Source organism: Equus przewalskii, chromosome 15, assembly GCF_037783145.1.
Source record: "Equus przewalskii isolate Varuska chromosome 15, EquPr2, whole genome shotgun sequence".
Taxonomy (NCBI): domain Eukaryota; kingdom Metazoa; phylum Chordata; class Mammalia; order Perissodactyla; family Equidae; genus Equus; species Equus przewalskii.
The window spans coordinates 7,547,014-7,573,705 of record NC_091845.1 but is presented as its reverse complement, the minus strand read 5'-3'; the positions used below and the strand labels follow the sequence as shown (position 1 = coordinate 7,573,705).

Here is a 26,692-nt window from a genome sequence, read left to right as displayed (position 1 = left end):
ACCATCAACCCTTCTTGACTGCTGGCTCTAATGTTTCATTATTGTTAATGTTGGCTCCTGGTCTCTCATTATTATATATTGGACGTGTATTTACCTTCTCTGGGTTACATCATATACGACAGCAAGAGATTGTTTGTATTGATTACATGATGTGTCAATAGAGCCAATGGTTGAATTGGAAACAGGGATGCCGAAATTGGTGGGTCAGGGCTGTGAGTGGGCTGAGGATTGCGCCAGCGTGTAGGTTAGGGCCAGCGTCTGGATGAAATACTCCAGCTTTCCAGGTCGTCTGCAGTACCCGTTGACACCGCCCCCTGCTGGTTCCTATTTCCTATTCTTAAGAACTGGGTTTGACCTGCTTTGTCATTTACCTGCCGATTCCTGAGTTGCATCTCTAAAATGGGGGAAATAGCACCAGGTTGGCATTGCTGTCATGAGAGCCATGGACATAGCCTGACAGTTGAACACGTGACTGAAGGCAGGCAGGCCGCATTGTGAATCCCACACCTGCTGTTCGTTAGTGGGGCCGGCCTAGGCAAGGTCCTCGTGGCCTCTCTGACCTTCCTCCAGTGTGAAAGAGGATAATCATGCTATTCACAGAACGAATGCTCAGTATGTGGAAGTGCTGAAGACATGTGGCTGTTGCTATCATCACGTGTGATGTGTGATGGAGTAGGATTTTATTTGTTCTCTTCTTCCTTCCATCCCCCTTTCGCATGTCCTGAACTCCTACTCCTCCTTCACAGGCGGATACGTGAATCACCTCCTTGGAGAAACCCTCCCTGATTGCCCTGTGCTCCAGCATCCTGCACTCCCCTGATTACTAATGCATTAATTCCCTACCTACCTGTCTGTATGTCTTTCCTACCCATGGGGAAGCCTCTTAAAGCAGCACTTCCATCCTGTGACTCATTCTTATTTGTATGTTCCAGAGCCCAGGCCAGTGCTTGATACATAGGAGTGTTTTTAGTGTTTGTGAGTGAATAGTGGACGAGTGAATAAATGAATGAATGGAGTGAAGGACTGAACCACTGGTGAGAGGAAGCCTGGGTCGTAAGGCAGTGAGGGGCTGCACCAGTGCTGGAGGAGTTGAGAGCGTAAGTCGTAGAGCACAGGGTCTTCACCTGGGGAATGAGTCTCTGAACCATCCAAAAGCTTGCACACGTCCCTGTGTCTTTGCACGCTTGGGGCAAGGGGTGGGGGTCCATGGCTGTCGTCACATTCTCAGAAGTGTCCGTGGCCCCCAGATGTTAACAAGTTGCTGATCCAAACAGATGAGACGGACAGGCCCCACTGGGAGGAAGGGACCAAGTGACTGGGAAAGGATGCCACATAGGAGGAAACCCAGAACTAGAGGGGACATTGGGTCCTTCAGGGACCTCAGACAGGGGGTGGCCCCAGGATAGGAGCTCCTGTAGTCTGTGAAAGGGTTGCTGGTCCCTTCTAAGCCACTCTTGTCTGAGGAAACCCAGGGAAGGTCCTGTTTCTTTCACTGTCTTGATTCTTACGCAGAATCCGTGGGCTGAAAGGGCCTCTCAGGTTCCCTGCCACCTGCCTCCAGGCAGACACTGGGTCTGCCGCCGCTCCCTTCTCTGTCCTACTCTATCCTGTCCTTGGCTGTGAAAACATCATTTTCATTAAGAACAGTATTTTTCAAAAATGTGGGTGTTGGCCCACTGGTGAATTATGACGTGAGTTTGGAGGGTCATGACCAGTTTTTAAAAAAAGGAAATAGAGTGAGAGAGAAAGTATGGAGCGCAGCATGTGTCAGAGAATGATTTTGTGGAGCTTCCTGTTTCAGCTCAGTGTCTACGAGGTTGCGGTATCATGTATTTCTTTCTGTGGGCTGTGGTCCAGCTGTAAAGCACTGATGGCAGGCATCACTGTGGGCGCTCAGTAGATGCTTGCTGAAGGACCCGGCCCGTGAGGGGACAGTGGTGAGAGCTGAGGCGGCACGACAGGCTGCGTTAGGAGTTCACTGCTCCCTCTGCCCTGCAAAGCCCTTGCTCCTGGAGAGATATTAGGGACCTGCCACTTAGCCTGCCGTGTCACCCCCCATGTCACCCCTTCTGATTCTTTCCTCTTCTTTCCCGAGCAGGTTGTATACGTCACTGCAACGTTCCCCTATGTCATGCTTCTGATCCTCCTGATCCGAGGGGTCACGTTGCCTGGGGCCTCTGAAGGCGTCAAGTTCTACCTGTACCCCGACCTCTCCCGGCTCTCTGACCCGCAGGTAAGGGTTGCTCGCTCGGTGCACGGTCACTTGCCACTGCTGGGAAGCCTTTTGTGGGCCCCTGGTGCCAGCCACGGAGGCTCCACGGCCAGTTGAACAGTTGGAAGCCTGTGGACCCCTTCTCAGAATGATAATTTTAACGCATAAATTAAATACATAGGAAATTAAATATATTGGAAAACAATCACCAAAACGTTAAAAAGAAAAATTTGTGACACGGTAAAATATGTGCCTGTTTATCAGTACATCGCATGGCAAGACAGAGCAACAGGTGCCGTAATTTCCGCGGTTTCAGGCAGCCGTGAGCATAAGTGACATTTGCTGTTATCTAGACCGCGATGTGGAAGTGTCTGGGATTTCTACTGCGAACAGTGCTGTGGTTTGCTGCCTGAATTCATGATTGAAGGAAATGCTGAATTTCATTTAGAGGTTAGTGAAAGTAAAAACATATTTTTTTTCTCTCACCTGAGATCGCAGCTCCCAGCAGCCGTGCGTCGCAGAGAGAGAAGCGGGGTCTCATTAGTGATTGATTTTCTTTGTGGGGGTAGCTCACAGAGAGAAAGAACTGGTGAAAACCGGCTGTTAGTTGCCTTTGGTAAGACGTTGGCTCTCTGAACAGTGCGTAGTAGTTGTTTATGCCTAAGCTTCTCGAAGTGGGTCCATGGTGGGGTGCCTGGCGTGTGTTAGACAAGAGATGAAAACAGAGCATCTTAGGGGCCCCGAGTTTCCCGACCTCGCTGCTTATTAGAAGCTCCTGTGGAGCCTTTCAAAATCCCGGTTCCCAGAGCACAACACAAACCAATTAAAGTCAAGTCTCTGGGCGTGGGTCCCAGGTATCGGGAGCTTTTAAAGGTCCCCAGGTAATTCCACTGTGTGAAATACTGCACTCAGAGGTATTTGAGCGGGTGAGGAGACACCCATTTTTCTATTAAAACAAATATAGACCATGCAGTAGAGTGTGGAATCCATGTTCAATGGAACATGAGTCTTGCAAGAAATTTCCAGTCTGCTGTCTGTGGCTTCTGCCCTCCCCACCCCCCACCCATTAGGAGAACTTGCATGGAAATGTTTGTGCAGTGTTAGTTAATGCAACTCAGATGTACCTATTATGGTGCATTCAAGTGGATGGTGGCGTGGCAACATGTGCTCATTTCTGTCTCAGTTTGCTGCGCCGAGAGGGGCCCTGAGGCTCAGGCACCACCAGGACCTGATGGCAGCATCCTGCAATGCAGGCAGAACCCCTGGGAAGAAGGAAATTAGTTCCTGACTGTTAGCCTCACCAATTCCAGCCTCTGGTGGCAAAGGCTGAGTTGAAGAAGCAGTTCTGGAAAATGTGTTTCCAAAATCACTGGTCTGTGTATTTTTGTTAGGTCCACAAATTCTGCCTTAACCCAGGACAGATTTCCTGTTCTCTCCTCTGCTCATAGACTTCCTTTTCCTGGGTCTCAAGGTAGTCGGTTGAGGTCTTGAGCATCACTCGGTTTACAAAGCTGGCTGAGCACCAGAACGCTTGGGAATGTGTTAAAAGGGCAGATTCCAGTCCCTGCCCCTGGAGGTTTGGTTTCAGGGGGTCTGAGATGGCACCTGGGCATCACTATTGTTAAGAAGTTTCAGAGGGGATTCTGATGATCAGAAAAGTTTGGGAAAGCCCAGTCAGCACTTTCAGCCTTAGATCCCTGCACACTCACACACACACATACACACACACCCAGAGCAGAGGTGAGGCCAGGCAGCTCACCATTCAGACCGTCTGTGCCCTAATCATGCCGGATCCTACCATCTCCTTCCTTTTAGGCCTTGGCTCCCAGGCCAGCACTGTCTGCAAGACTGTTGTATGGGGCGGCCACTTGGAGTCATGGAAAAGACACCGGGGTGGGAGTCAGGATGTGGGTTCTCCCTCTGGTTCTGCCACTCATTCTGAGTGACCTTGGACAAGTTTCTTCTCTTTCCCCCTCTGGGCCTCAGTTTCCCCACAGATGACGTGATGGAGTTGAATTCCATCAATGGTTTTCAAGATGGGTTCAGGGAACCCTAAGTTTTCCGTGAGTGTGGGTTGGCAAACCACAGCCTGCAAGCCAGAGACAGCCCTCTGCCTGTTTTTTAAATACTCTTATTGGAGCAGAACCACGTCGTTATTATTTTTTGTACATATTGTCTGTGGCTGCTCAAAGGCATAACTCAAAGGCAGAGTTGAGTAGTTGAGACAGAAACTGTATGGCCCCTGTGTTGAAGATCTCAAGACCCCCCCCCACACCTTCGGTGGTTTGCTAGAAGGGCTCACAGGACCCAGAAGCAGTTACACTCTTGGATGTAGTTTATTTCCAGCATGAGTGTGAGAAAAAGACACATGAGGTGGAGTCTGGAGGAACCCACGCGCAGGCTTCCCATGGTCTCCTCTCCTGCTGGGAGAGGCTGCACGCAACAGGGTCCATCTTCAGCACCAAAGTGCGGCAGCCGTGGGCAGTATTTCTGTCCAGAGGACCCAGCCCGGGACTCAAGAGTCCAGGTTTTTAACGAGGCATTTTGTTCAGCACACAGGTGCTTGCTGCCTGCATGATCAGTCATAGTCCTCAGGGTCCCAGACCCTCAGGAGGACAGCAGGCGCTCACCACAAACCGCATTGCTGGTACAAGCCACGCTGGCAGGCTGGCACAGCAGAGCTCAGTGCCCCAGGACACGGAACAACCATGTCACTTAGTGCCATCATCAAAGCCGAGTTCCCAGGCACCGGTCAAAGCTAGCCCTGTGAGCAACACCTGGCCGCACAGTCAGTCTTGCCTGCGCACCTGTGAAACCTAAAATATTTAGTATTTGGCCTTTTCTAGAAAAAGTTTGCCTACTCCTGAGCTGAAGAACCCTCAGACGCCTGGTGGAGGGAGCTGATGGGTTCTGAGCCCTGACTCTGTTCATGTTGCTCTCAGCCTCTGCTGCCACCAGCCTGGTCCAGGCCACCACCATCTCCCACTTGACAACTACAGCAGGCTCTTAATTGGTCTTCCAGAAATGGCTCTTGACCCATCCAGGCCACTCCCCACCCAGCAGCAGAGTGATCTTATAATAATAAGTGATAGTAAAAATAACAAAATATAAATCTGATGAGCACCTCTTTGCTTAAATCCCTTCTCTGGTTCCCTGTGGTCTTTGGAATAAGATCCAAACAGTAGGGCCTCCAAGCTCCTCCATGAGCTACCTCCTTGCTGCACCCCTCCATCAATCTCCCCCTTTTTCAATTCATTCCAGATATGGGCGTCATTTCTGCCACAGGACCTTTACACATTCTGTTTCTCTGTTGGAAACAGTCTCTCTTCCCCTGACCCTCCTTCCCCACTTTGGCTAACATCCACTCATCCTTTAGGTCTCAGTTTAAACATCAGTTTGTTAGGCAGCTACCAGCCATGCCCCTCCAGTATTCCATGCTTATTTTCCAAAGCACCTATGTTTGCAGTGAAATAGTCATATATAATTTTGTGTATATATGTATTACATGTATGATTTGTTTAATATCCATTCATTTGCTGCACAGATATTTCCAGAGTTCCTGCTCTGTATCAGAGATCAGTATAGGTGTTGGGATAGAGCAGTGGACAGTGGACAGAACAGGGGTCCCTGCCCCATGGAATTTTTATTCCAGTTGAGGAACAGGCAGTAAACAAAATTGAACAGTAAAACATGCACTTCATTAACAAGGACCATGGAGACAAAGTCTGGCAGTGGAGAGAGAGTGCGTAGGGAGAGGGCTGCGATTTCCAGCAGAGCGGCCAGGGAGGCCTTGCCGAGGAGGCAGCCTCGGACCAAGGGCTGCATCTGCCTTGCCCACTACTGTGTGCCCAGTCCCTGGCTAGCTCAGTGCCTAGTACACAGTAGGTGCTCAATAAATGTTTGTTGAATGAATGTAAGAGTCAGAGCTGTTTTGATTTTTGAAGGTTCTGTTGCTTTAGCAAAAGTCTGAAAACCTCCAGGTGACCAGATCTGTGAGCTGTAATGTTTTTTGATTTTCTGTCATTGATGGCCAGGAAATGGGTATGTTGTGTATGTGTGTGTCTGTGTTCCCAAAAGCAACAGTGATAGCTGATTGTCTGGGGCAGAGATAAGGATAGTGACCCCAAAGGGAACGGAAAACAAAACTCCGCATAGCTGGTGGTCTTGGAGGCTGGGGTGTGCTGCAGGAAAGGCCCAGCACGGCGAGAAGGGAGGCGGCAGCAGCCCTGAGCTTGCCCTCAGTCCACTCTGGGCTCTGAAAGGCTGGCGGCGGGATGCACAGTCACGCTGAGCCCGCAGAGGGGTCGTGATGGCCCCTCAGCCTTTGGAGGCTGGTGCGTCCCACAAGGTCTGTCTCCCTGTGCTGAGGGAAGGCACTTGTGAGCGGGTTAGCAGAGTCGCAGTGCAGAATCGAGTGCTAGAACGTCCCCTCGGCAGATAGAGAGATCCGAGTCGAAGGGCTGAGCTGCTTGCCTGTGGCCACACAGCAGCTTAGCAACCCCGTTAGGACTTGGAGCCCAGGGTTGCTGGTTCTGGGTGGGAGAACTCCTAAATGAAGCAAGGTGAGGTCTTAAGAAGAAAACAGCAGATCCACACGACCCGGTGCCAACTGTTCCCGTTTATGAATAGCGCAGACCATGAAGGAGCAGGAGGCGCTGACTTCACTTCCTGTCCCCTGTTACTGGCAGTGTGGCCTCGTGAAGTCTCCTCTTTCTGGGCCCTAGAATGAGGGTTGCAGGTCGTACTTGCCCGCCCCATCAGATGGCCATGAGGGTCAAGTATGGTGAACCAGTTGGTGGAGGGATTTTTTTTCTTTTTATAGTGATGTATATATTTTAATGTACATAAGAGAAAAACCTGGGACATCAACCACATTAAATCGTGACTTCCTAGTTATTGCTAGACTGAGGAGATGTATATGTACTCACACGCACACATATACATATACGTACATCTACTTGTACATGTCGTATCTATAATAAAAAGCAAGGTTAGTTTAAAGGCAGATATTAAATAAATATCAGAATAAACATGGACATGGAAAAAGTAGCACAGCTGGGAGAGGTTGGCTGATGTTTGGGACACAGCCAGGGCAGGAGAGACACCCTGGGATGGTGTGGGACTTCAGGTAGCCACAGGGTTGCCTCGGGACAACTGAGGCTCAGCTCTCAAGTCAGAGGAAGTAGGTGAGGAGAGCTGGTCTGGAAACGCGTTATCAGGAGGTCAGTAAAAGGCTCAGTCTTGAGTCTCTCGGTAGTGTTCTCCTTTTAGCACGCCCAGCTTTCTTTTTTTTCCCCTGAATAATCATCCTGCCTTAGTTTCTCATTTGTCCCTCAAAATGCCCCAGGAAGGAAAGTTCCCAGAGAGTGTCACTAGGCCTGGGCTCGGCTGGTCTGGGTGTGAAGAGCCTTGCTTCTTGGGGACAATCCAGAAGTTGCAGTGTTGCGTCCTGCTGTGGCTGTGAGGGACTCAAGGACTAAGGGGTCGATTCTGGAGCTGCTGAAATCGCTCCCGTGGGTGGAGAGATGAGAAGGAGCGGTGACTGGGAAGAGGGGCCCCAGGGAGGTCAGAGGGCTGGTCAGAGGGTGAACTCCAGGACGCGTTCAGACCTCCAGCCTCTGAGCCCCACTGGTCCCCTGGGCTGCTCCACCCAGTCCCTGGGGGGTGGTCTCAGGTGGACTGAAGGCTAGGAGGGGGTGGAATGAGTGCTTGATTGGGAGTTATTACAGTCCTGGACAGTCATCTGTCACCAGAGTCCAGGAAGGCTCTCCCTTAGTTTATTCCCCTGACATTTCTTGCGTACCTGCGTATGCGCTCCGGAGCTCAGTACGTAGGATGAATAAGACCCCCTTCTCCCCAAGGAGCCCGTGGTCAGGTGGAAAACGGCAGTCTCTCACTCTCCGCACCTGTGTCTCTCCGTTTAAGAAGACGGAAATGGGGTTGGGTGAGATCAGAGCTTCTCATCCTTCCTTTTGGTCTTTTGAGAAGAACATAGCAACTTGTTGACGTTCGTCCTTGTGCCAAAGCTGAGAACAACTCCTGCCTTTTATACGTTGGAGCAGATGTAAAGTGGCTGCATCCGTGCCATCACTTTCCCTCTCTAGCCTTTCCAGGGGCTGCCTTGGGTGGGGGCATCAGGGGAGGGCCGATAGCTGATGCTCCGGAACCCAGGAGATGCCTTCTCTCTCCAGCAGCCTGAAGGGCCAGGGGCTCCGGGCGGAGCTGGGGGGTTGCACATTATCATCAGAGCTTTACTTCTCTGCAGACATGTGTGGGGTTCATGAAGTCTGGGGCCGGGGTGGGAGGGCATGCCTGTGCAGGTCAGCAGGGGGAGGAGAGGAAATGCACTACCCCCCCCCCCAGAGGAGGACAGTCCCCAGGTGCCTTCCCCCACATAGGATGCTCTTCTGCCTGCATCCAACCGCGGTGAGGAGCTCCGATGCAGCCCTCCAGCTTCTCCGTGACCCAGGATCTCCATTAATCCCAGACCCTTCCCCGCTGCTTACAAGGGGCTCAGACACGCCTGTTTGCTGTGCCATTTACATTTCTAAAGGGACACTGCACGCCTGACTGGTGCAAAGCTCTGAACCCCATCCCCCGGGGCCTTAGACAAGGGGAAATTCCCTTTGAGGGGCCCCCCTGGCCCCTCTGGGCTCGTGTGCAGGGGTTCCGTGTGAAGGTTGATGAAGTGTTGAGCTGGGCAGGCCGGCGCATTCATAGCGCCCCCCTCCTCCTGTCTCCTGAGCCGGTGAGGCGAGAGAACTCCAGAAGGATGGGAAGAGAGCCCACCGTGGGGAGCCCAGGAGCTGAGGAGAATCCTGTCCTCACTGGGTACCTGTGAGGTCAAGCGAGAGGGCCAGGAAAGTTGCTGTAAGGTCTAAAGGGCTGTGCGCCCTACTGCTGCCTCTCTGTGAAGGCTTCCTGAGCACCTTGCTTCAAATCGCTCCCCCATGTCCCCCCGCACATCCTGCCCACCTTCCCGCCTTTGGTTTTCCCTGACACTTGCCACCGTCTCAGACACCGTTCATATTGTATGACCGTCCTCCACTCTCTAGAATGTAAGGAATGTAAGCTCCACGAGGGCAGAGATTTGATCTGTTACGTCCCCTGCTGCGTCTCCAGCCCCTGGAGCAGTCAGTGCCTGACGCACAGTGAGCAGTCAGTAAGTAGCTGTTGACTGAGTGAAGGACAGCTTCTGGCAGAGCGTGCGTGACTTCGCATGGCAGTGACGTAGCACGTACTACAGTTGGGGGTGTGCTCTCCAGAGAGAGGGGTCTTTGGTGCAGTGGAATCTGGTGTCAAGGGAAGGAAATTTGAATCACTCTCCTGCCACTGACCAGCTGGGTGACCTGCAGCCTGTCCCTTTACCTCTCTGGGCTCCGGGTTCTCCCCTGTCCGTTGAGGTAAGAACATCTACTGCACCGGGTAGCTACAAAGCCAGTGTGCGCGCGAACACAAAGCCACTTCTAGTTGTCACTTTTGGTGCCCAGCTCAGGGCCTGGCGCGCAGTGGGGCTCCAGGGACACTGGTGTGTTCATCATTTTGCCTCCATGTCACTGGCTCTGGGCAGGACGAGTCCGGGCCCCACAACCCCGGAGGGAGGCTTGGAACTCAGAACCGAGCGCCTGTATTGTGGGTCCGGTAAATTAAGTTTCTCTCGTCGAGAACTTGAAACGACACAGCAGCTTGCCTTCTTTGTCTCCTGCCGATTTGCATTCCGTGGTCTGTTAGAACTTTCTAAACATCTATTTGTCTTCCCTGTTAGCCCTGTGTTCTCTCTCGAGTGTGAAGTGCTTCCACTCCATTTTTTCCCCCTCAAATTTTATTTTCTGTCTTTTCAGACTTTGGGGAGGGAGGGGCTCTTGCAGGAAATCACATTTTCCCTGCCCCAGATTCCTGCCACTCTCGCTCTACATTGTGTTTCGAGTGTGTGTTTTCAGGGCAAGAACAGGAAGGCCTGTCACGGATCCAAATCGTGGGGTCTGCTTTCCCAGGGCATGCCTGAGTTCCCCAAGTCAGCGTCCTCTAGGGAGGGAGCTGGAACCTGGTAAGGAGCCCAGATCCTGAGGATGGGGTCAAAGGATGCCCAAACAGTGAGAGCACCAAATGCCCCCCACTTTCCCCTCCGCAGGAGGATGAATCAGGGAAAACAAGACCCTGGTTTAAAACCCTTACCTGATGAATCTCGTGGATGGGATCGTGGAATTGCTGCCACCTGGTGGCAGTGTACTCTGATTCCAGGCAAGGACCCAGGGAAAAATGGGCCTCTTGGCTGTTGGACTTCCAAACCAAAATTTACAAAATTGACATTGACTTAGAGACATTGGATATGCTTTTGAAAATATTGCAAACTTCACTGATGTGGAGGCTGCGCCCTGGAACTGAGAATCCCCCAAGGTTACCCTTTAGTGTGTTGGATTCTGGGTTAGGGTCACTGTTCCACCAGCATCGGTGTTTTCTCACTCAGGACCAGACACCAGGGGTGCAGAGTCAGATCACACATGGTTCTCGTCTTCGAGGAGATGACAGTCTCTTGCGAGAGACACATGCTTGAGTCAGTGATTGCAGAGTGAAGGCAGTGCTGGGGCTCAAATTCACCCGATGCTGGCGTGCTCCTTCCAGTCATCAGGGAAACTCCTCAAGAATTAGAGACACGTTACTGATCTTAGATCATGCCCACCTGAAGAAAGGTGGTGACTGTTTCTTCTTTTCTTGAGGCTCTGTGCATCACTGGGGTGCCTCAAACTCTCCTAGCCGCAGGTTTACTCAAGGTGAAGTTTTCTGATCTTAAGTCTCGGATGTTTTAGCAGCCCCTTTATTAATCTTCAGTCTCAGGGGTTGAATAGCTGCTCGGGTACCACTAAGAGTAGTGATGCTAGTTATCATTTCCTGGCGGCTGACTCCATGCCAGATGCCATGCTTTACAAACCTGTCATTTAATATATGCGATTCACTCAATTAACAAATAGTTATTAAAAATGGCTATGTTCTAGACCTAGGAGCTAAGTGCTATATATAAGTACCTTAAGTTCTCATGACCTGTAAGATAGGTCCTTAAGATCCTATGGCTGTGAGAAAGGTCCTATCTTATAGGTCATGCGAATTTAAAACCTGTGTCCTAAGGTTTTAGAGATGAAGGGACTGGGGCTCCGAGAGCTTAAAGTGCTTGCCCCGTCCTTGCACACTAGCGTTGAACCCGGGTGAGTCTGCCTTGGCCGTGGAAAGGATGCCATGTTGACGCTCTCTGTTGTCTCTGATTTTTCTGGCCTCGCTCTGGCTCTGCCCTGCCCTAGTTTGGCAGTCCTGGGCTCTGGAGTCTTTGAGCATCTCAGACCTTCGTGACTGCTTTTCAAGAATCCTAGACTCTCAGCACCAGATAGGTTTAGTCCCCACCCCGTGCAGGAAACCCCTCTGGAGTGACCTGGTCAGCCCGCGATTGGCCCCCTCCTGTGACAGGGAAGACCCTCAGCTCCACCTTGGGACAACTCTGTACTCACCTGGTTCCCGAGGTTGAGATATTCATTCCTTCTTTCATCTGAGTATTCTTTCTCGACTCCTCTGCTCTCTTTTGTCAGAGCCCCACTCTGAGAGTCTCCACCAGGGTGGAACGTACTAATTTAAGTGCAGCCTAAACGACTGAGGCACAGCCGGCCTCCTCTGCACTGAAGATGGCCTCTGGGATGGGCACCCCCCCGTTTGCTCCACTGCTCCAGTCCTCACCAGCAGACTGAGGGAGGTCTGGAAGAGGAATCTTGGATCACACAGCAGCGTGTTCTTGTTCTTTGAATGTGTTTTCCTTTAATTCTTTGAAGAGATTTATAATGATTAAAGTCTTTGCTAAATCTAGCATCCATTTTTTAGAGTATGGATTGTATTTTCCCGTCTCTTTTCATGTCTGGTAGTTTTTGATTGAATATCATTGACACTGTGTTGTAGATGCACTGGATTCTGTTATCTTCCTCTGAAGAGTGGTGGTTTTTATTTCAATAGAGAGTTCAGTTACTGGCTGATCGGTCACCTTAAATTTATGTTGGTTCAACTTTATGTTTTCTTAGTGCCAGTCTGTGGGCATCTCAAGCTGTTTCCCAATGCCTCTCATGGAATAGGGCTATAATAGGATTCCAAGTGCTTCCCAGGAGACATTTGGCAATGTCTGGAAACAGTTTTGATTGTCACAATGGGGGGCTACTGGCCTCTAGGGAGTAGAGGCCAGGGATGCTGTTAAACGTCCTACTGTGCACAGGACAACCCCCACAGCAAAGAATTATGGGGCCCAAAATATCCATGGTGCGCCACAGTAGAGAAAGCCTGCCTTAGGATGTGATTCTTGCTCCTAAAGGGAGGTCTTTCTGCGTCTCAGCCAGGCTTGGTGTTGACCTGATCTGTCCACTGTGGCACAGTGGGAGCCCCAGGCCCCTAGCACTGCTCTTTGCACAGCATTGCCCAACCTCTAGTGTCTCTGTTGTACTCTCAAGCCCATAGCGGTGCTATCTGGAAAACCCGGATATTTACAGCCCAGCCAACAGCCACAGCCTCGTGGGGACCTCCACATGGACATCTGGGGCCCCTGCTCTGCACAGCCTCCCCTTTCTGGTGCCCCGCACTGTGGATTCCAGCTACTTCAGCTGCCCTACACTCTGGCCCTCCCTCCGCCGCTTGGTGAGGCTGTGTGTTCTGCTCAGAGGCCAGCTCTTGTCCCCGGTCGGAGGGCTGGGCAAACTCCCCGTGGGGGTTCCCACCTCTCAGGGATAGTGGTCTTGCCCTGCGTGTTCTCTACTGCCTGAAAAGGTTGCCTCTTGTATTTTGTCTGCTTTGATCTTTGTTTTGCAGAAGGGCCATCCCATTACCAGCCACTCAGTCATGACCAGAAGCCAGGAGACTGACTCCCCCGCTTACAACGCCCTAGCAACTTCCCCTTGCGCTAGGATTAAAATCCAGGCTGCTCACCGTGGCTGAGGCTGAGGAGCCCTCCGTGGCCTGGTCCCATCTCCCACACAGCCCTGGGCACCGCAGGCTCTTTCCTACCAGGGGCCCCGTCTGTCTGGACCACTGTTCCCTCAGGTATTCCCATGGCTGGCTCCCTCTCAGCCTGCAGATCTTGGCTCCAAAGTCAGGCTGTCTCTGACCACCCGAGCTCAAGCATCCTCACTAACTCCAGTGACTTTAACCAAACCCCTGTTTGATTTTATTCACGGGGCTGACGGCAGTCTGAAGCCATCTCACATGTTCACTTGTTAATGTGCTCACTGTTAGTCTCCCCCAGTTAGAATGTCAGCTCCATGGAAGCAAAGGACCTGTTTGTGTTGTCCACTGTGGACTCCCTGGCACCTGGCACATGTTAGGCTCCCATCAATACTGGAGGGGTGGAGGGGGTGGGTAGATACGTAAGTGGGTGGGTGGAGGCAATATGGTGGTTTAGATAAAGGACTGCAAACAGTAAGAAGAGAACAAAATTATTTCCAATTGCACGTCCCAGAGGAGGCTTCATGAAACAGGCAGCCTTTGATTTGACCCTTTGAAGGATTGGGAAGGGAAGGCTATTGGAGATAAGCAAAAACCAGAAAGTCTACATATATGTAGGAAAGGGTGAGTAGTTCAGTGTGGCTGCAGAATAGGTTTTGTGACAGGGAATCATGAGACGGTAGACCCTTTGGTGGGAACCTAGGGTGCCAAGCCCAAAGAGATTAAGACTTCATTCAACGGTCAGTAGGGAGCTGTCGAATGTTTCTGGGCAAACGATTGACTAGCGTGAACGGGGCTGTAACTTCGGAAGATTACTCAGACAAGAGAGGCTCAGCAGAGTTTTAGAGTCAGACTGAGCTGCGTTTGAATGCCTGCCTCTCACTCACCCACTGTGTGACCTTGAGCAGGTGACTCTCCTTCTCTGAGCCTCACTTTCCTCTCTTGTAAGCTTCTAGAGGGCAGGATCCAATCTTTTACTCAACTCCTGCCCCCTCGAAGATGTGGGAAGGTTAGAGGAAACGGCATGTGTAAACTTCTCCAGGTGCATAGAAAGAGCAAGAAAATAGAGTGAGTTTGGAGGTGAAGAGGAGAGAAGTGGAGATGCATATCAAATGCCCTTGATTTGAGAGGAGTGGAGCAAGGAAGGCATCTGTCTGCCAAGGATGGTGGAGGCTTTGCAGCATCATAGGGGATACGAGAAACAGTTCTCCAAGAGGTACTACAGAGAAAAGAGACAAAGAGATGTCAGCAAGTATTCCAGATGCACCTGCTGTGCCAGCCCTGACTGCGGGGTAGGAGTGCGAGGGATGAAGCAGGCGGTGTTTCTGCCCGTGGGGATTTTCCGGGCTCCTAGAGGTGGGGGCTTTCACTGGCAGTGGCCACAGGAGGAGCTGGGAGAGCCAAGGCAAGCGACGACTCCAGCTGTACCAGCACTGGGGAGGGATGACTGCGAGCCTGTCTCCAGGAATTCTTAGGGCGTTTTTCTAGAATTCCAGCATTATGTTTGTGCATCCAGCAAGGATAATTGAGCTCCTACTGTATGCCAGGCATTGTGCTAGGTCTTGAAATGTACAAGGTATCCACTCTTGCCAGACATTTGCTCGGCTCTGTAGGAGTGGGGCAGGGTGGGGGATGGTGATGTGTCCTAGGACAGGAGTTTTTAATTGGGGGAGGGCCTTTGGCCCCCTCCCCAAAGTTGGACATAAAATTTTGTGCATTAGGCATGTTTTTTTAAATTAATAAACTTGTGTGTGTGTGTGTGAGGAAGATTGGCCCTGAGCTAACATCTGTTGCCAGTCCTCCTCTTTTTGCTTGAGGAAGATTGTCGCTGAGCTAACATCTGTGCCAGTCTCCCTCCATTTTATGTGGGACGCTGCCACAGCGTGGCTTGATGAGTGGTGCCAGGTCCACGCCTGGGATCCAAACCTGTGAACCCCAGGCTGCTTCAGTGGAGTGTGCAGAATTAATCACTATGCCACCAGGCCGGCCCCTAATTAATAACCTTTTTAAAAGCAGTTTTAGCTTTACAGAAAAATTAATCAGAAAAGATAGAGAGTCCCCATATAGCTCCTCACCGTGCCCCCCAGTTTCCCCTGTTACTAACATCTTACCTTAGTGCGGTACATTTGTTACAATTGATGTGGCAGTATTGATACATTATTATTAACTAAATAAGTCCATAGTTCACATTAAGGTTCACTCTGTGTGTTGTGTGTTCTGTGGGTTTTGACAAATGCATAATGTTATGTTTCCACCGTTGCAGTATCCTACAGTGTAGTTTCACTGCCTTAAAGATCTCCGTGCTCCACCTATTCAGCCCTCCCTCCTCCCCAACCCCTTGGCAACTGCTGATCTTTTCCTGTCTCCACAGACTTGCCTTTTCCAGAATGTCATACATTATGTGGTCTTTTCAGATTGGCTTCTTTCACTTAGTAACATGCATTTAAGCCTCCTGCCTGTCTTTTGGGGGCTTGCTAGCTCTTCGTTTTTATCATGGAATAACCTTCATTGTCTGGATGTACAGCTTGTTTATCCTTTCAGTCGTTGGTGGACATTTTGGGTACTTCCAAATTTGGCCATTGTGAATAAAGCTGCTATAGACATTTGGGTGCAGGTATTTCATTAAGCATATTTTCCTTAAAAAGAGTGCATCCACTCCCAATAGTCGAGATCCCTGTTCTTGAGCTTTCAGCCAAAGCTCCTGCAGGTACCATGTTGGGGTTACCATCAGACTGCTTGGATTTAAGTCGTGGCTCATTGCTTACTGTGTAACCTCGAGCAAATTACTTAGCCTCTCTGTGCCTTGATGTCCTCATCTCTAAAGGAGTTGTTATGAGGATTACATAAGATGATGCTGGTTCATCATGTGCCTAGCATTGCGTCCAGCACACAGTAAATGCTCAGTCAATGTTAGCTATTTTCTTTAAGACATGCGTATGCCTTTAATTTTATTTTCTTGACCAAAACTTCAGGCATTTTTGTGATGCTGCGTAGCGTAAACCGATTTAACCCATCCTGTTCCTCAGAGGGTGCTTTTAAAAGCCTATGGAGAACTGAAACAGCAAAAAGAGAAGATCCGGAGATTAATGGGAGCTATTGCTATGCTAGCTGTCACTGTGCCTATGGACAGAGCCAACTGACTTTCAAGACAGCTATCCAAAACCTTACAACTCAAAGCATGGCCCCCACACCAGCAGCAGCTGCCTTATTTGGGAGCTTGTTAGAAATGCAGACTCTCAGGCCTCACCCCAAACCTGCTCCATCAGAGTCTGATTTCAGCAGCATCCTCTGCTGGTTTGCATAACCTGGAAGTTTGAGGAACGCTGGTCTGAGAGCATTCGGGGCAGCCCGAGGCCTGTCAGACACCAGTGAGGGCTGTGGTCAGAGGAGGCAGGGGTGCTGGGGCTGAGTGAGATGAGCAAGAGGGATCTCCTGGGTGTCGGGGCCGCCCACTTGCTCTCGCTCAGCTCCAGAGCAGAGGGAGGGGGAGATCGCTCCAGGAGTTCCTGAGCCCATCTCTCGGGATCATTTGGGAATGGAATGGATCCCTTTGGGGTTGCCCACCCTGTGGAGCTACACTGTCCAGTACGGTAGCCACAAGCCTTATCTGGACATTTAAACTTAAAGTAATTGAGACTAAATAAAAGTTAAAGTTCAGTTCTTCAGTTTCACTAGTCAAATTTCAGGCACCTGAGAGCCACATGTGTCTGGGGGCTGCCATATTGGACAGAGCAGATATAGAACATTTATCATCATTGCAGAAAATTCTGTTGACAGCAGTGCTCTCAAGGGAAAAAGGCCCAGAAGCAGGAGAGTCTGTGGAAATGAACTCAAACTGCACCAGGCGCTTGGAAATGGAGCAGTGACGCCTGGCTCTCCGAAGATATGCTGTCAGCATTGTGGGTTTCTTTCCTCCATCCCTGAGGGGCCTGGTTATTTCCAGAAGCCTTCAAAGAACGCACAGTGAATAATCAGGGCCAGGACTGAGGCCACAGTTGTCTTGGGCAGAAAGGGCTGTAACTGGAGGTCCACCCCGTGAAGTGCTAAGGAGGCTGTGACAGGTGCCAGCACAGACTCCCAGGCTTGGAAGGAAGCCTCTTCCCTAAGCACAGTGGGAAGACAGAAGATGTGGGTGCTCCATTAGCCAGAGCGTCTAACTAGCCTCATCCTCTTTGTAAACCGTAAAATGCCACAGGACACAAATTTCCCTCCAAAATCCACACTTCCCCCATCATCCTCGCTTCCTTGTTATCTATCACTTTTTGAATTCTGCCTTGTTGCTTTTTAGAGTTGACACTTAGTCAGATTTTACAACGTGTTTGCCCATTCCTTTGCTCCCTGTTATTTTCACTCCTTTCTACTGGGTTAAATTTCCCTCTTGTTGAAGTGCATCCTTTAGTAGTTCTTTCAGCAAGGGCCTGTGGGAACTAAGCTCTCTTAGTCTGTATGTGTCTGAAAAGATACTTATTTCACCTCACTCTTGAATGGTCGTTTAGCTGGGCATGGAATTCTAGGTTGGTAATTGTAAAGGTACTGTCTAAACTTGGGTGGCCCCATTGCAGGAGCAGTGTGTGGTCACACCCACACTTGGCACTTGCACGTTGAGTCCCGGGCTGAGGGGCAGAGTACTCTAATATCTCATGCACTGTAGGGCAGTCCCTTTCCAGCTCCTAGCTGTAAGCCCAGCTCTTGGTCACACCCAGGGCCTGTGGTCGTAACTCTGTCCTTGGGAAGGAGTCTAAGCCCCAGCTTCTCCGGCTTCTGTGTGCTTGGATATCCCCATGGGCTGCTGGGTCTATTCCTCTTCCCCGTCTTTCAGCTTTGACTTCTCTCATTTCTGGCATCTAGTATAACTTTCTACCTTCCTTTCAAGCCAAGCTATGAATTTAAAATGCCTATTCTATTCCATAATTATGTGTCTTCCTTGTCTCCTGAAATATGTTTAATTCTCAGTATTTGCTTCTCTTCATCTGCTGGTCTGGAACGTGGCATACTGAATGTTCAAGCAGTAAATTAATATTAATGGAAGTAGCCCTTAGTTATTCATGCTTAATTCAACAGCACAGTTTTATTCATAGAGTCATATGTTTGTGGTGGTGATTTCATATTTCATACTATCCATGAATATATTTTCTGACAGTAAATTTCCTTCTAGCATGTGGAGTAAAATCATATTCATCAAGATATTTGACAAAAAGCCCCCACGGAGCCCATTTATTTGCTATTTTAATAAGTTTGAGAGTCATGGTCCAGGCTCACTTTCTTCTTCTGTGAATGATTAGCTGAGTCCCACAGAGGGGACCTGGCCACAGCTGGTGAAGCACTGGACGAGGATGCAGAAACTCCAGTTGAAACATCTGTCGTCTCTCCACCCTTTGAGCCTGTTTTCTCGTCTGTGAGATCAAGAGATTACACTAGACATGGAATCAGGTCCTGACGCACTAGCTTTGTGACCTTGGGCAGATCGCCTAACCTCTCTGAGCTTCCATCTTAACAAGCCCTACCTTCTCTACCTCAAGTGACTGCAAGAGTATCAAACAGGCTGACATGTGCAACAGAGCTCTGAGGAACACAAAGGCTGCGGAGAGGTGCATGCAGTTCTTAGAATTAAGATGCTGTGACGGCCTCCTGCAACTCCTCATTGGTCAGGAAAAAGTGTGCTTTGTGAATGCAATGCGTTCTGATGATTTCTGACCCAGCACAGATAGGAGCAAGGAGAGCGAGGATTTTTTTCTGTCTGTGAGCAGCAAGATGATGGGGCTTTGAGACGTCTTAGTTTGCTGCGATTGTGACATTTGATGTTCTTCTCTGTGAAAGCTCACTGGTGTGTGAATCTCCTGTTCCACTTCCCTCACTTCTCATATGCAAGTCGCACTCTGGAGAGCCCTGCAGGGCAGGCGCCCGGTCCTGCGCAGTGTTCACAAGGAGGTCAGACAGAGCTGCTGCCTCCATTAGAGGCTGAGAGACCTTCCAAATGTTGGGCGAGTGGGCACAGCGCAGCCTGCAGTGTTGGGAAGGCCTCCATCCCTGCATCTCCCACCCTCCCCTGCCCCCAGGAGGCAATGTTGCATAGTGGGAAACTCCCAGGCTCAGATCAGGGAACCCAGCTCCCTCGCCAACCTTGAACAGTCATTGTCCCTCCTTGTGCCAGAGTTCCCTCAGCCATAAAATAAGGGCAACAAGTATAATCACTGGTTTTCAATCTTTTCGTTATCAATTACCCTTTTCTTCCCCCCCCCACCCCCATGACCCATTCCCATGGGCTATTTGGTGCTGACGGGAAGTTCCGGTTAGCAGTTATGTGTGTCTGATTAATAAAAGGTGGCAGAGCCCAGGAGTTATTCTTTAAAATGTCCTTTGTGGAAATGAGCCCCAGAGAGATGAGATGATTTATCTGTGGCCATGTGAGTGTTTTTATATAATACGTCATCCACATGGCCCCAAGGTTATAGACGATACAGCATTACGATTTCTCAAGGCCTTGAGAGTAAGTGGGGGAAGGTCAGATGAATGTCATTCTAGGCACACGTGTGGCCAGCATCCTTGGGGTGATAATTCAGATGACATTGATCCCCACCTGAGACTACCCTTCCACAGCAGACAGCATCTCAGCCAACCCCACCCTCCCCTGGGGGCCTGCAAGTCGCCTGGCAGACAGTAAGCGCTCACTAAATGCTGCTGTAAATGTGGTCTTCTCAGCGCTGTGCTCCTGCCCAGCATTGTGGGTGCATGATAATTGTTGACACCTCAAAATAGGCGACGGAGTGGAGAAGACAAAGTGAGAAGAAAGCAAGCGTTCTCTAAGAAAGATGGGTGAGGACAATAAACAGCAGACGCAGCTTCTATGTGAATGCCTCGGAGACAGAGTGTAAAATGCACCCGTAACACCGTGCAGAGGGCGCCTGCGGGATGTGTCCGTTCCTGTACGACGCTCCTCCTCCCTCGAGCCCTGGAAGCTTGTTCCTCCTCATCCAGGACAGAACTGTGGCTGAAAATGAGGTTTAAGATAAGATAAGGCTGTGAATTGCAGTGGGATGATATAAGGAATTCAGAAGTGTGTGTAATCATCGAGGTGATGGCAGGAGGAGACGGTGGAATCCCAGAAAACTCCCAGGTTTTCTGGTTGGGGGCTGAACACTGGGTTTGGCTCCTGACTCTCCCCTGGGTAGGAGAGGGATTTCCTCAGTTTACCCTACTGCTGTGATCATGCGTTGCTGGTCACAAAGCATACATCTTCTCCCTGATGCGTCCCTGGGAGGTGGGTCCCTTCCCTGTTTTCAGATAGGGCTCATCTCCTCGGGGAGCCCACCAGTTCCCTCTGCTGGGATGGGAGCTTCCCCTCAGTGGTCTTTCTGGTTCTGCCCTCACAGGGAGCACCACGTACCCACCACCCAGATTCTGCCATCGACATGTTGCTGTGTCTGCTTCATCACAGACCTCTCCAAGCCGCTGTCAATCCATCCACTTCATTTTTTGGATATATTTCAAAGTGAAGTTGCAGACATCAGCAGACTTCAACCCCTGAACACTTCCATATTCATGTCTTGATTTATTTTTAAAATTACCGTTCTTGATTTTGTTACTCAAGCTGATGCCTGGGAAAGTCCCTGAGGGAGGCGTGAGGAATGAGGACAGCCCCTCACTCAGGGTGCCTGTGCCCAGAGCCAGGGCCACAGTCCTGGAGCGTCATTTGGAAGGGAGTGTTGTGGCAGCCTGTCACGTCTCCCGTGTGTCCACCTGTGAGGTGGGCATCCCTCCTGTGTTCTCACCCTCCAGGACCGTCCTGTGGTCCAGAAGACGGTGTCAAAGCTCGTGGGTGAAAGGCGGCCTGCCGTGCTGCTGTGGTCGTTCGCTCACCTGTCACCCACCCTGCTGCTGCCCGCTGCCCTGAGTGCTCTGGACTTGCTCCCCATTACTCCGATTCACGAGGATCTGGTATCATGTGAAGTTGCCACCTCTCTGTGTAGATGGCAGAGGAGAGGCAGTGTGGAGAAGGCGGCTGTGTGACCGTGGAGGCCGGCAAGGATGCCGAGAGGAGGACGGAGAACAGGACGTGAGCCCACGCAGGCAGGACCTCGCATGTCGAGCGCCACATCCTTTTGGACATTGGGCCTGTGAGGAGCAGAGACAGGTGGTTACCCTGGGTGCTCTCCTCTGGGCTGAGATGGTGGCCGCCTCCTGGGAGGGTTAAAGGGTGGTCTTTGGGGTCAGACAGATCTGGGTTTGAGGGAGATCGAGGGCCGCTTCTGTAGCCTCTCCAGGCCTCAGTTTCCTATCTGTAAAGTGGAGATAATGGTACCTAGCTCCGAGTGTTGTTGTGAAGGCTAAATAAACAGCCAGCCTCGTGAGCCCCCAGCACGGAAGTGAAGTCCGTGAGGATGTGAGGGCCTGCTTTTCTGCTGCTGAGATGATGGGAGAGAATCCGCTCACCTTCGTTTTGGGAGCAAAGGGCATCTTCACACCTCCAGCAGATGCTCACATGGGCAGCTCGCACGGCCCCTCGAAAGCCCGGCGGAGGTGGTGGGTCTCCCCTCCATTCTAACTCCTGATGCTGCCCAGAGGCGATGGCCCCCGGGAGACGGAGAGGTCCCAGCTGAGGCTGCCCAGCCTGGCTCCCTGGGGTTGTCTGCTGGGCCTGGAGAGGAGCGGGGAGCCCTGGAGCACGCGGGCTGCCTGCCCCTTGTGGGAGCACTCACACTGGAGTGGGAAGGAGGCTGGGGCTCTGAGCCAGTCTGGAATAGCTGGCTTTTCTTCCACTTCCCCTCCTGGGGCACACCTGCTCAGCCCCCTAGACCCTTCAAAGATGCTTTCTCAAGCTGAAAAGAATGACCCCTCCCTGGCCTCTCCCACTGGATGCAGCATTTACGTGAGCCAGGTGTTAGCATGCACTCTACACGCATATCTCATTTTGTCTCCAGAGCAATGCTGGCCACTTGGAGCTGTTGTCATCCCCATTGTGCCCACGAAGAAACTGAGGCTTAAAGAAGTGGGTTCCCCCAGGTTGCCCAGCAAAGCTGGCTCTCACCCAGATCTGCCTGAGTCTGTGGACCGGGGAGGGTGCTTGTCTGACTTCCTTTTCCCTCATACACTTGCTAGATGGCAAGCTCCTGAGCAGGAGATGGGGGTCTTAATTACCTCTATATTCTCTCTGCCTGGCAGGTATATGATGCTCAGAAGGTGTAGACAGGAGTTTACCCACTGACTGTTAAGTTTCTTAGCAGCAGAGAACCTCAGAGATTTCTGCCCTAACTTCTAATGCAATGCAAGAATTTCCTCACTGCATCCCCAACTATTTGGTTGCCTCTAGCAATGGGGCGCTCATCCCAGGGCTGGAGCTCTCAGCCAGGGAAGAAGCTCTTTCCCTGCCGAAGGTGACTGTCCCCACCCTCTAGCCACCATGGATCCCCTCTGGGAGGCTCCTCTGGGCAGGAATTTGAGTGCTTTCCCTTTCACTGTCAGAATCCTATTTCACATGCAGTCAAGTAGCATCTTCCTGCATCCTCCCTGTGGCTACCACACGCATTTTCCCACTCAAACTCTGAGCGGCTTCCCATGGAACATATAGTGATGAATGAAATGCCAGCTCTGTGAATCGTGGGGTCCAGGAAGGCGCGTTCCATCCTGTCTCTCAGTCTTCTGCTTATCCGCATTTCTGCTGGGCGCCTTCACACAGACCTTTCCTTTTCCTACCTCTAGGCTTTGCTGACACCATTTGCATCACTGGAATATGCTGCCACTTCCTTCCAGGCCAGGACAAGTGCCAAAAGCCATTGAACACGTGTATCTCCATGAGCATGATGTCATTCTCTTGTTCCCTTTATAAAGACTCTGCCCCTTGCGTTTCAGTTGAAGTTTGTCCCTAGCGTGGGGCAGGAGCTTAAACTCAGTATTGTCACAGTCTTCCTAGGCTTTCAAGACTATAAGGTTGAAGCACCCCAAGAAAATGAGCCTCAACTGACCCCAAAACAAATCCTTGCTATATAAGCCTGGGATGTCAGGGCTAGAAAACCTGGTTTTAGTACATTTACCAACTCTGACTGATGGTGGACTTCTTCCACCATAGCTGGATTATGTTGTGATTGATTAGCAATATCTGCTATGGGAAGAATGGGGGGGGGTACAATTGATTAGCAATATCTGCCACTGGAAGGAATGGGAACGGGATTGATTAGCAATGTCTGTCACTGGAAGGAATGGGAGTGGGATTGATTAGCACTGTCTGCCACTGGAAGGAATGGGAGTGGGATTGATTAGCACTGTCTGCCACTGGAAGGAATGGGAGTGGGATTGATTAGCACTGTCTGCCACTGGAAGGAATGGGAGTGGGGTTGATTAGCAGTTTCTGCCACTGAAAGAAATTGGGGTGGGATGTGCATGCCATTTATGTGTCATCTCCACTGCAATCCAGTTTCCTTATTTTACAGACTAGAAAACTGAGGCCAGAAAAAAAGAAAGAACTTTAGGGAGAACACACAGAAACTTTCAGGACAATCTGGAATTGGAACCAGGTGCCCTGAACATCTCAGTCCAGCACATTCTCCACGTGACCTCACAGCTAGGACTCTCTATGAGCCTTGCTGTTCTCCCTTCCTGTGTCCTGGAGACTCTAAGCAGCTGTGGGTCTTCAGCAGATATTTTGAGTGCTTCCCATGTGCCAGGCAGTGTGCAAAGTGCCAGGGACGCATCAGTGAAGAAAGCAGATGAGCCTCCCTGCCCTCGTGGAGCTTCTGTTCCAGCTGGAGGAGACAGACAGAAACAATGAATCTGATGGCTGATTAACTGTATCTACTTCTTTGTCTCTGGGCAGACGCAGAGGCAGCTGCCTTCACCAACCGTGAACCATGGCTGTTTCCTTTTTCGTTTTCCTCCCAAGGGAGTCGTTTCTATAGACTGGAGTATACACAGCTGCTTGGCTGTCCCAGGGCGTGGAGGGGCATCCTGGTGTGCCTTTTCTTTCCCTGGCTCTCGGCCTGGCACCAGCTCCATGGCTGTTAGAGGAGAGAAGTGGTTATGGTGGGAGACGATGAGGCTTCATCCGCTGCTTGCTCAGCTGACATGGTAGAACGTGCCAGCTCGGGACTTGGTTGGGAGCTGATGTCTGGTTTGGCCCAGAAGACCCTGACCCTGTGCTCCCCTGTGATGGGATTTGGGTTCTGCAGCCCCACCACTGATGCCAGCTCAGACTTTTCCTGCCTCGACGGTTCTCAACCAGACCTAGGTAGGACCACTGCCCGGGGTCACTTAGAAACACGTGGGGGCATAATTCTTGTTTCCATGATGACTGGGGCCACCTCTAGCATTTAGAGAGTGGGAGCCAGTGATGCTAAACCTCCTGCAGTGAACAAGACAGTCCTGCACAAGGAATTGTCCTGCCCGACATGCCAATGGCATCCCCTTAGAGGAACACTGATGGGGGAAGACCTTGGCCTAAAGCATAGCCCCCTGAAGGTGCGTGGACAGTCCTGGGAGAAGCTCAGGCCTTGCCCGTGCCATCCATCGCTCCCAGCCTCCTGTTTAGCCCTTTGGTAAACGGGCTCAATTGTCTCATGCCATGGATTAAGGAGAGGCGTGCGCAGCCCCCAGGATTCTACCACATGAGGGATGGAGGTTGTTCCATCGCCCCAGTGCCAGTGACCGCCCGTCCACTCCTTCTGCAATCTGTGACCAGGACACGGCTGTCGAGCCTCCGGGCAAAGGCCCAGCTGCAGTGACCTTGCTCCCTGCTCCACACAAAGGGGCCACCAGGGTCAGCCTACACACCCAGGCCACCCCCGCAGAACTGAACAGCTCCTCGCCGCCTGCGGTGCAACTCTTCAGCCTGCTGACACTTCACTGGCAGGGTGTCTGGCAGGGCCCAAGTTGGCCCCCAGGGCTGGCTGCCCAGGGAAGGGCCCGGCGCCGCAGCCAGAGGCCGCAGAACATGTTTCCAGTGGGGCTTCCAGGCCAACAGCTTCTGCCCCTTCCCACCACGGCTCCCGCTGGCCCTGCCCGCCTGCCCAGCACATTAGCATTTAAATATGTCCAGAGTCCAGCCCTCTCCCCACGCTGAGTCCACCAGGGAGGGAGCGTTTGAGTCCTCCTCCCTCCAGCCTGCCTTCCCTCATAATGGCCATACTGTGTTCATCAGCTTCTGTATGTGGCATTAGCCGAACGCAGGAGAGAGCGCGCCTAGCAACCCGAGCGGCTGAGAAAGGGGTGGGAAGGAAGTGATTTTCATGTAATTATTCACTTCTACAAAAGCCGTTGTCAGGTACACACTGGAAACACAGCTGTTGTATTATTCTCCTAACCCACTTTTAATCTTTTGAGAATCTTTACCAATATAAAAGGCGAAAAGAAAGAGCTTAATTCAGCCATTTTCTGCCAGGCCATATAAGTTATGTTTTTGCCTCAGTCAAAGGCTCTGCTAACAAAAGTTGTGTTGTGTGTGTGTTTGTGTGTCTGTGTGTGGCTAATTGAAAAGAGAATGTTAAAGAGAGAAGAGGCTGTAGGTCGTGAGCCCCAGGAGGGCCACCCAGCCATGTCCTGGCTTCTTGGATCCAACGGACAAATGCCACATGTGCTGTTGGGTCTGGCGGTTTCCACGTGTCTTCCTGGCCGGCACTGGGATGGCAGTGGGCTCGAGGCTGCTCCGGCCCCTCACTGTTACCCTTGCTCTCGGCCCTGAGGTCAGGCACATCTGTGTTAGTGACGGGCTGCTGCAGGCCGTGCTGCTCTGAAATCTGCATCTGGTGGGGAGGGGGCTGGATGGTGGAAAAGACGAGGGGCTCGGTTTTATAGTGTAGCTGAGAAGCGTTAGCCATTGTTCCAGGTACCCCACTGCGGACTTTATATTCACTGTATCTTGCTTTCACTGACAAGCAAGTTGAGGCTCAGAGAGGTGAAGTAACTTTCCCAGGGTTCCACAGCAGGTAAGTGGAAGAGCAGGGCTCCACCCTGGGTCTGCCTGACCCCGAACCTCATGCCGTTTCCATTAAGCCCTAGTAACGCTCGGAACCAGGCACCTGACAAAACCATCTCATTTAATTTAGTCCCCCTTTGCATGGTGCTTCACTTCTCCCAAAGGCAGGCCAGGCTCCTGAGGGCACTTTGGGAGGTTCACTTGTCCCTAAGCCGAAGGGGATTGCTCACACAGTGGTCAGTGTGTACATCTCGCCAGAGCTAAATGGACTAGTGACGTCACCTGTTAGTTTTTTCATCTATAAAAAGGCAATAAGAGTAGCACCCACTGAGTCCAATACTTGTAAACAGTGAGTCTAATACCTGTAAAGTGCTTAGAACAGCGCTGGGACGTCGTAGGTGCTGACAAAGGTAAGCAGGTGCCGCTGTGGTTGTCAGCATCACCAACATCACCTACTACCTCCTCCTCCTGGTGCTTTCGAGGCAGGATGGGTTAATGCTGCGTGTGTCACAGACCTCTAAGCATCAGTGCAGCGAACAGCACCAACTCCAGGACACAGGGTGGACGTACCGGGCCCACCTGCTGGCACTGGTGTCAGTGACCGGCAGGCACGCTGC

At 51.2% G+C, this 26,692-nt stretch overlaps 1 protein-coding gene across 1 annotated transcript in view; it reads left to right on the top strand.

Moving 5' to 3' along the window:
• The window catches only part of SLC6A11 (solute carrier family 6 member 11), a 121,763-nt gene that overhangs the window by 55,932 nt on the left and 39,139 nt on the right, over positions 1-26,692 (top strand). The window contains exon 6 of the mRNA XM_070576501.1: positions 2,099-2,233. Coding sequence (XP_070432602.1) covers positions 2,099-2,233 — 135 coding nt within the window. The remainder of the gene's footprint in view (positions 1-2,098; positions 2,234-26,692) is intronic.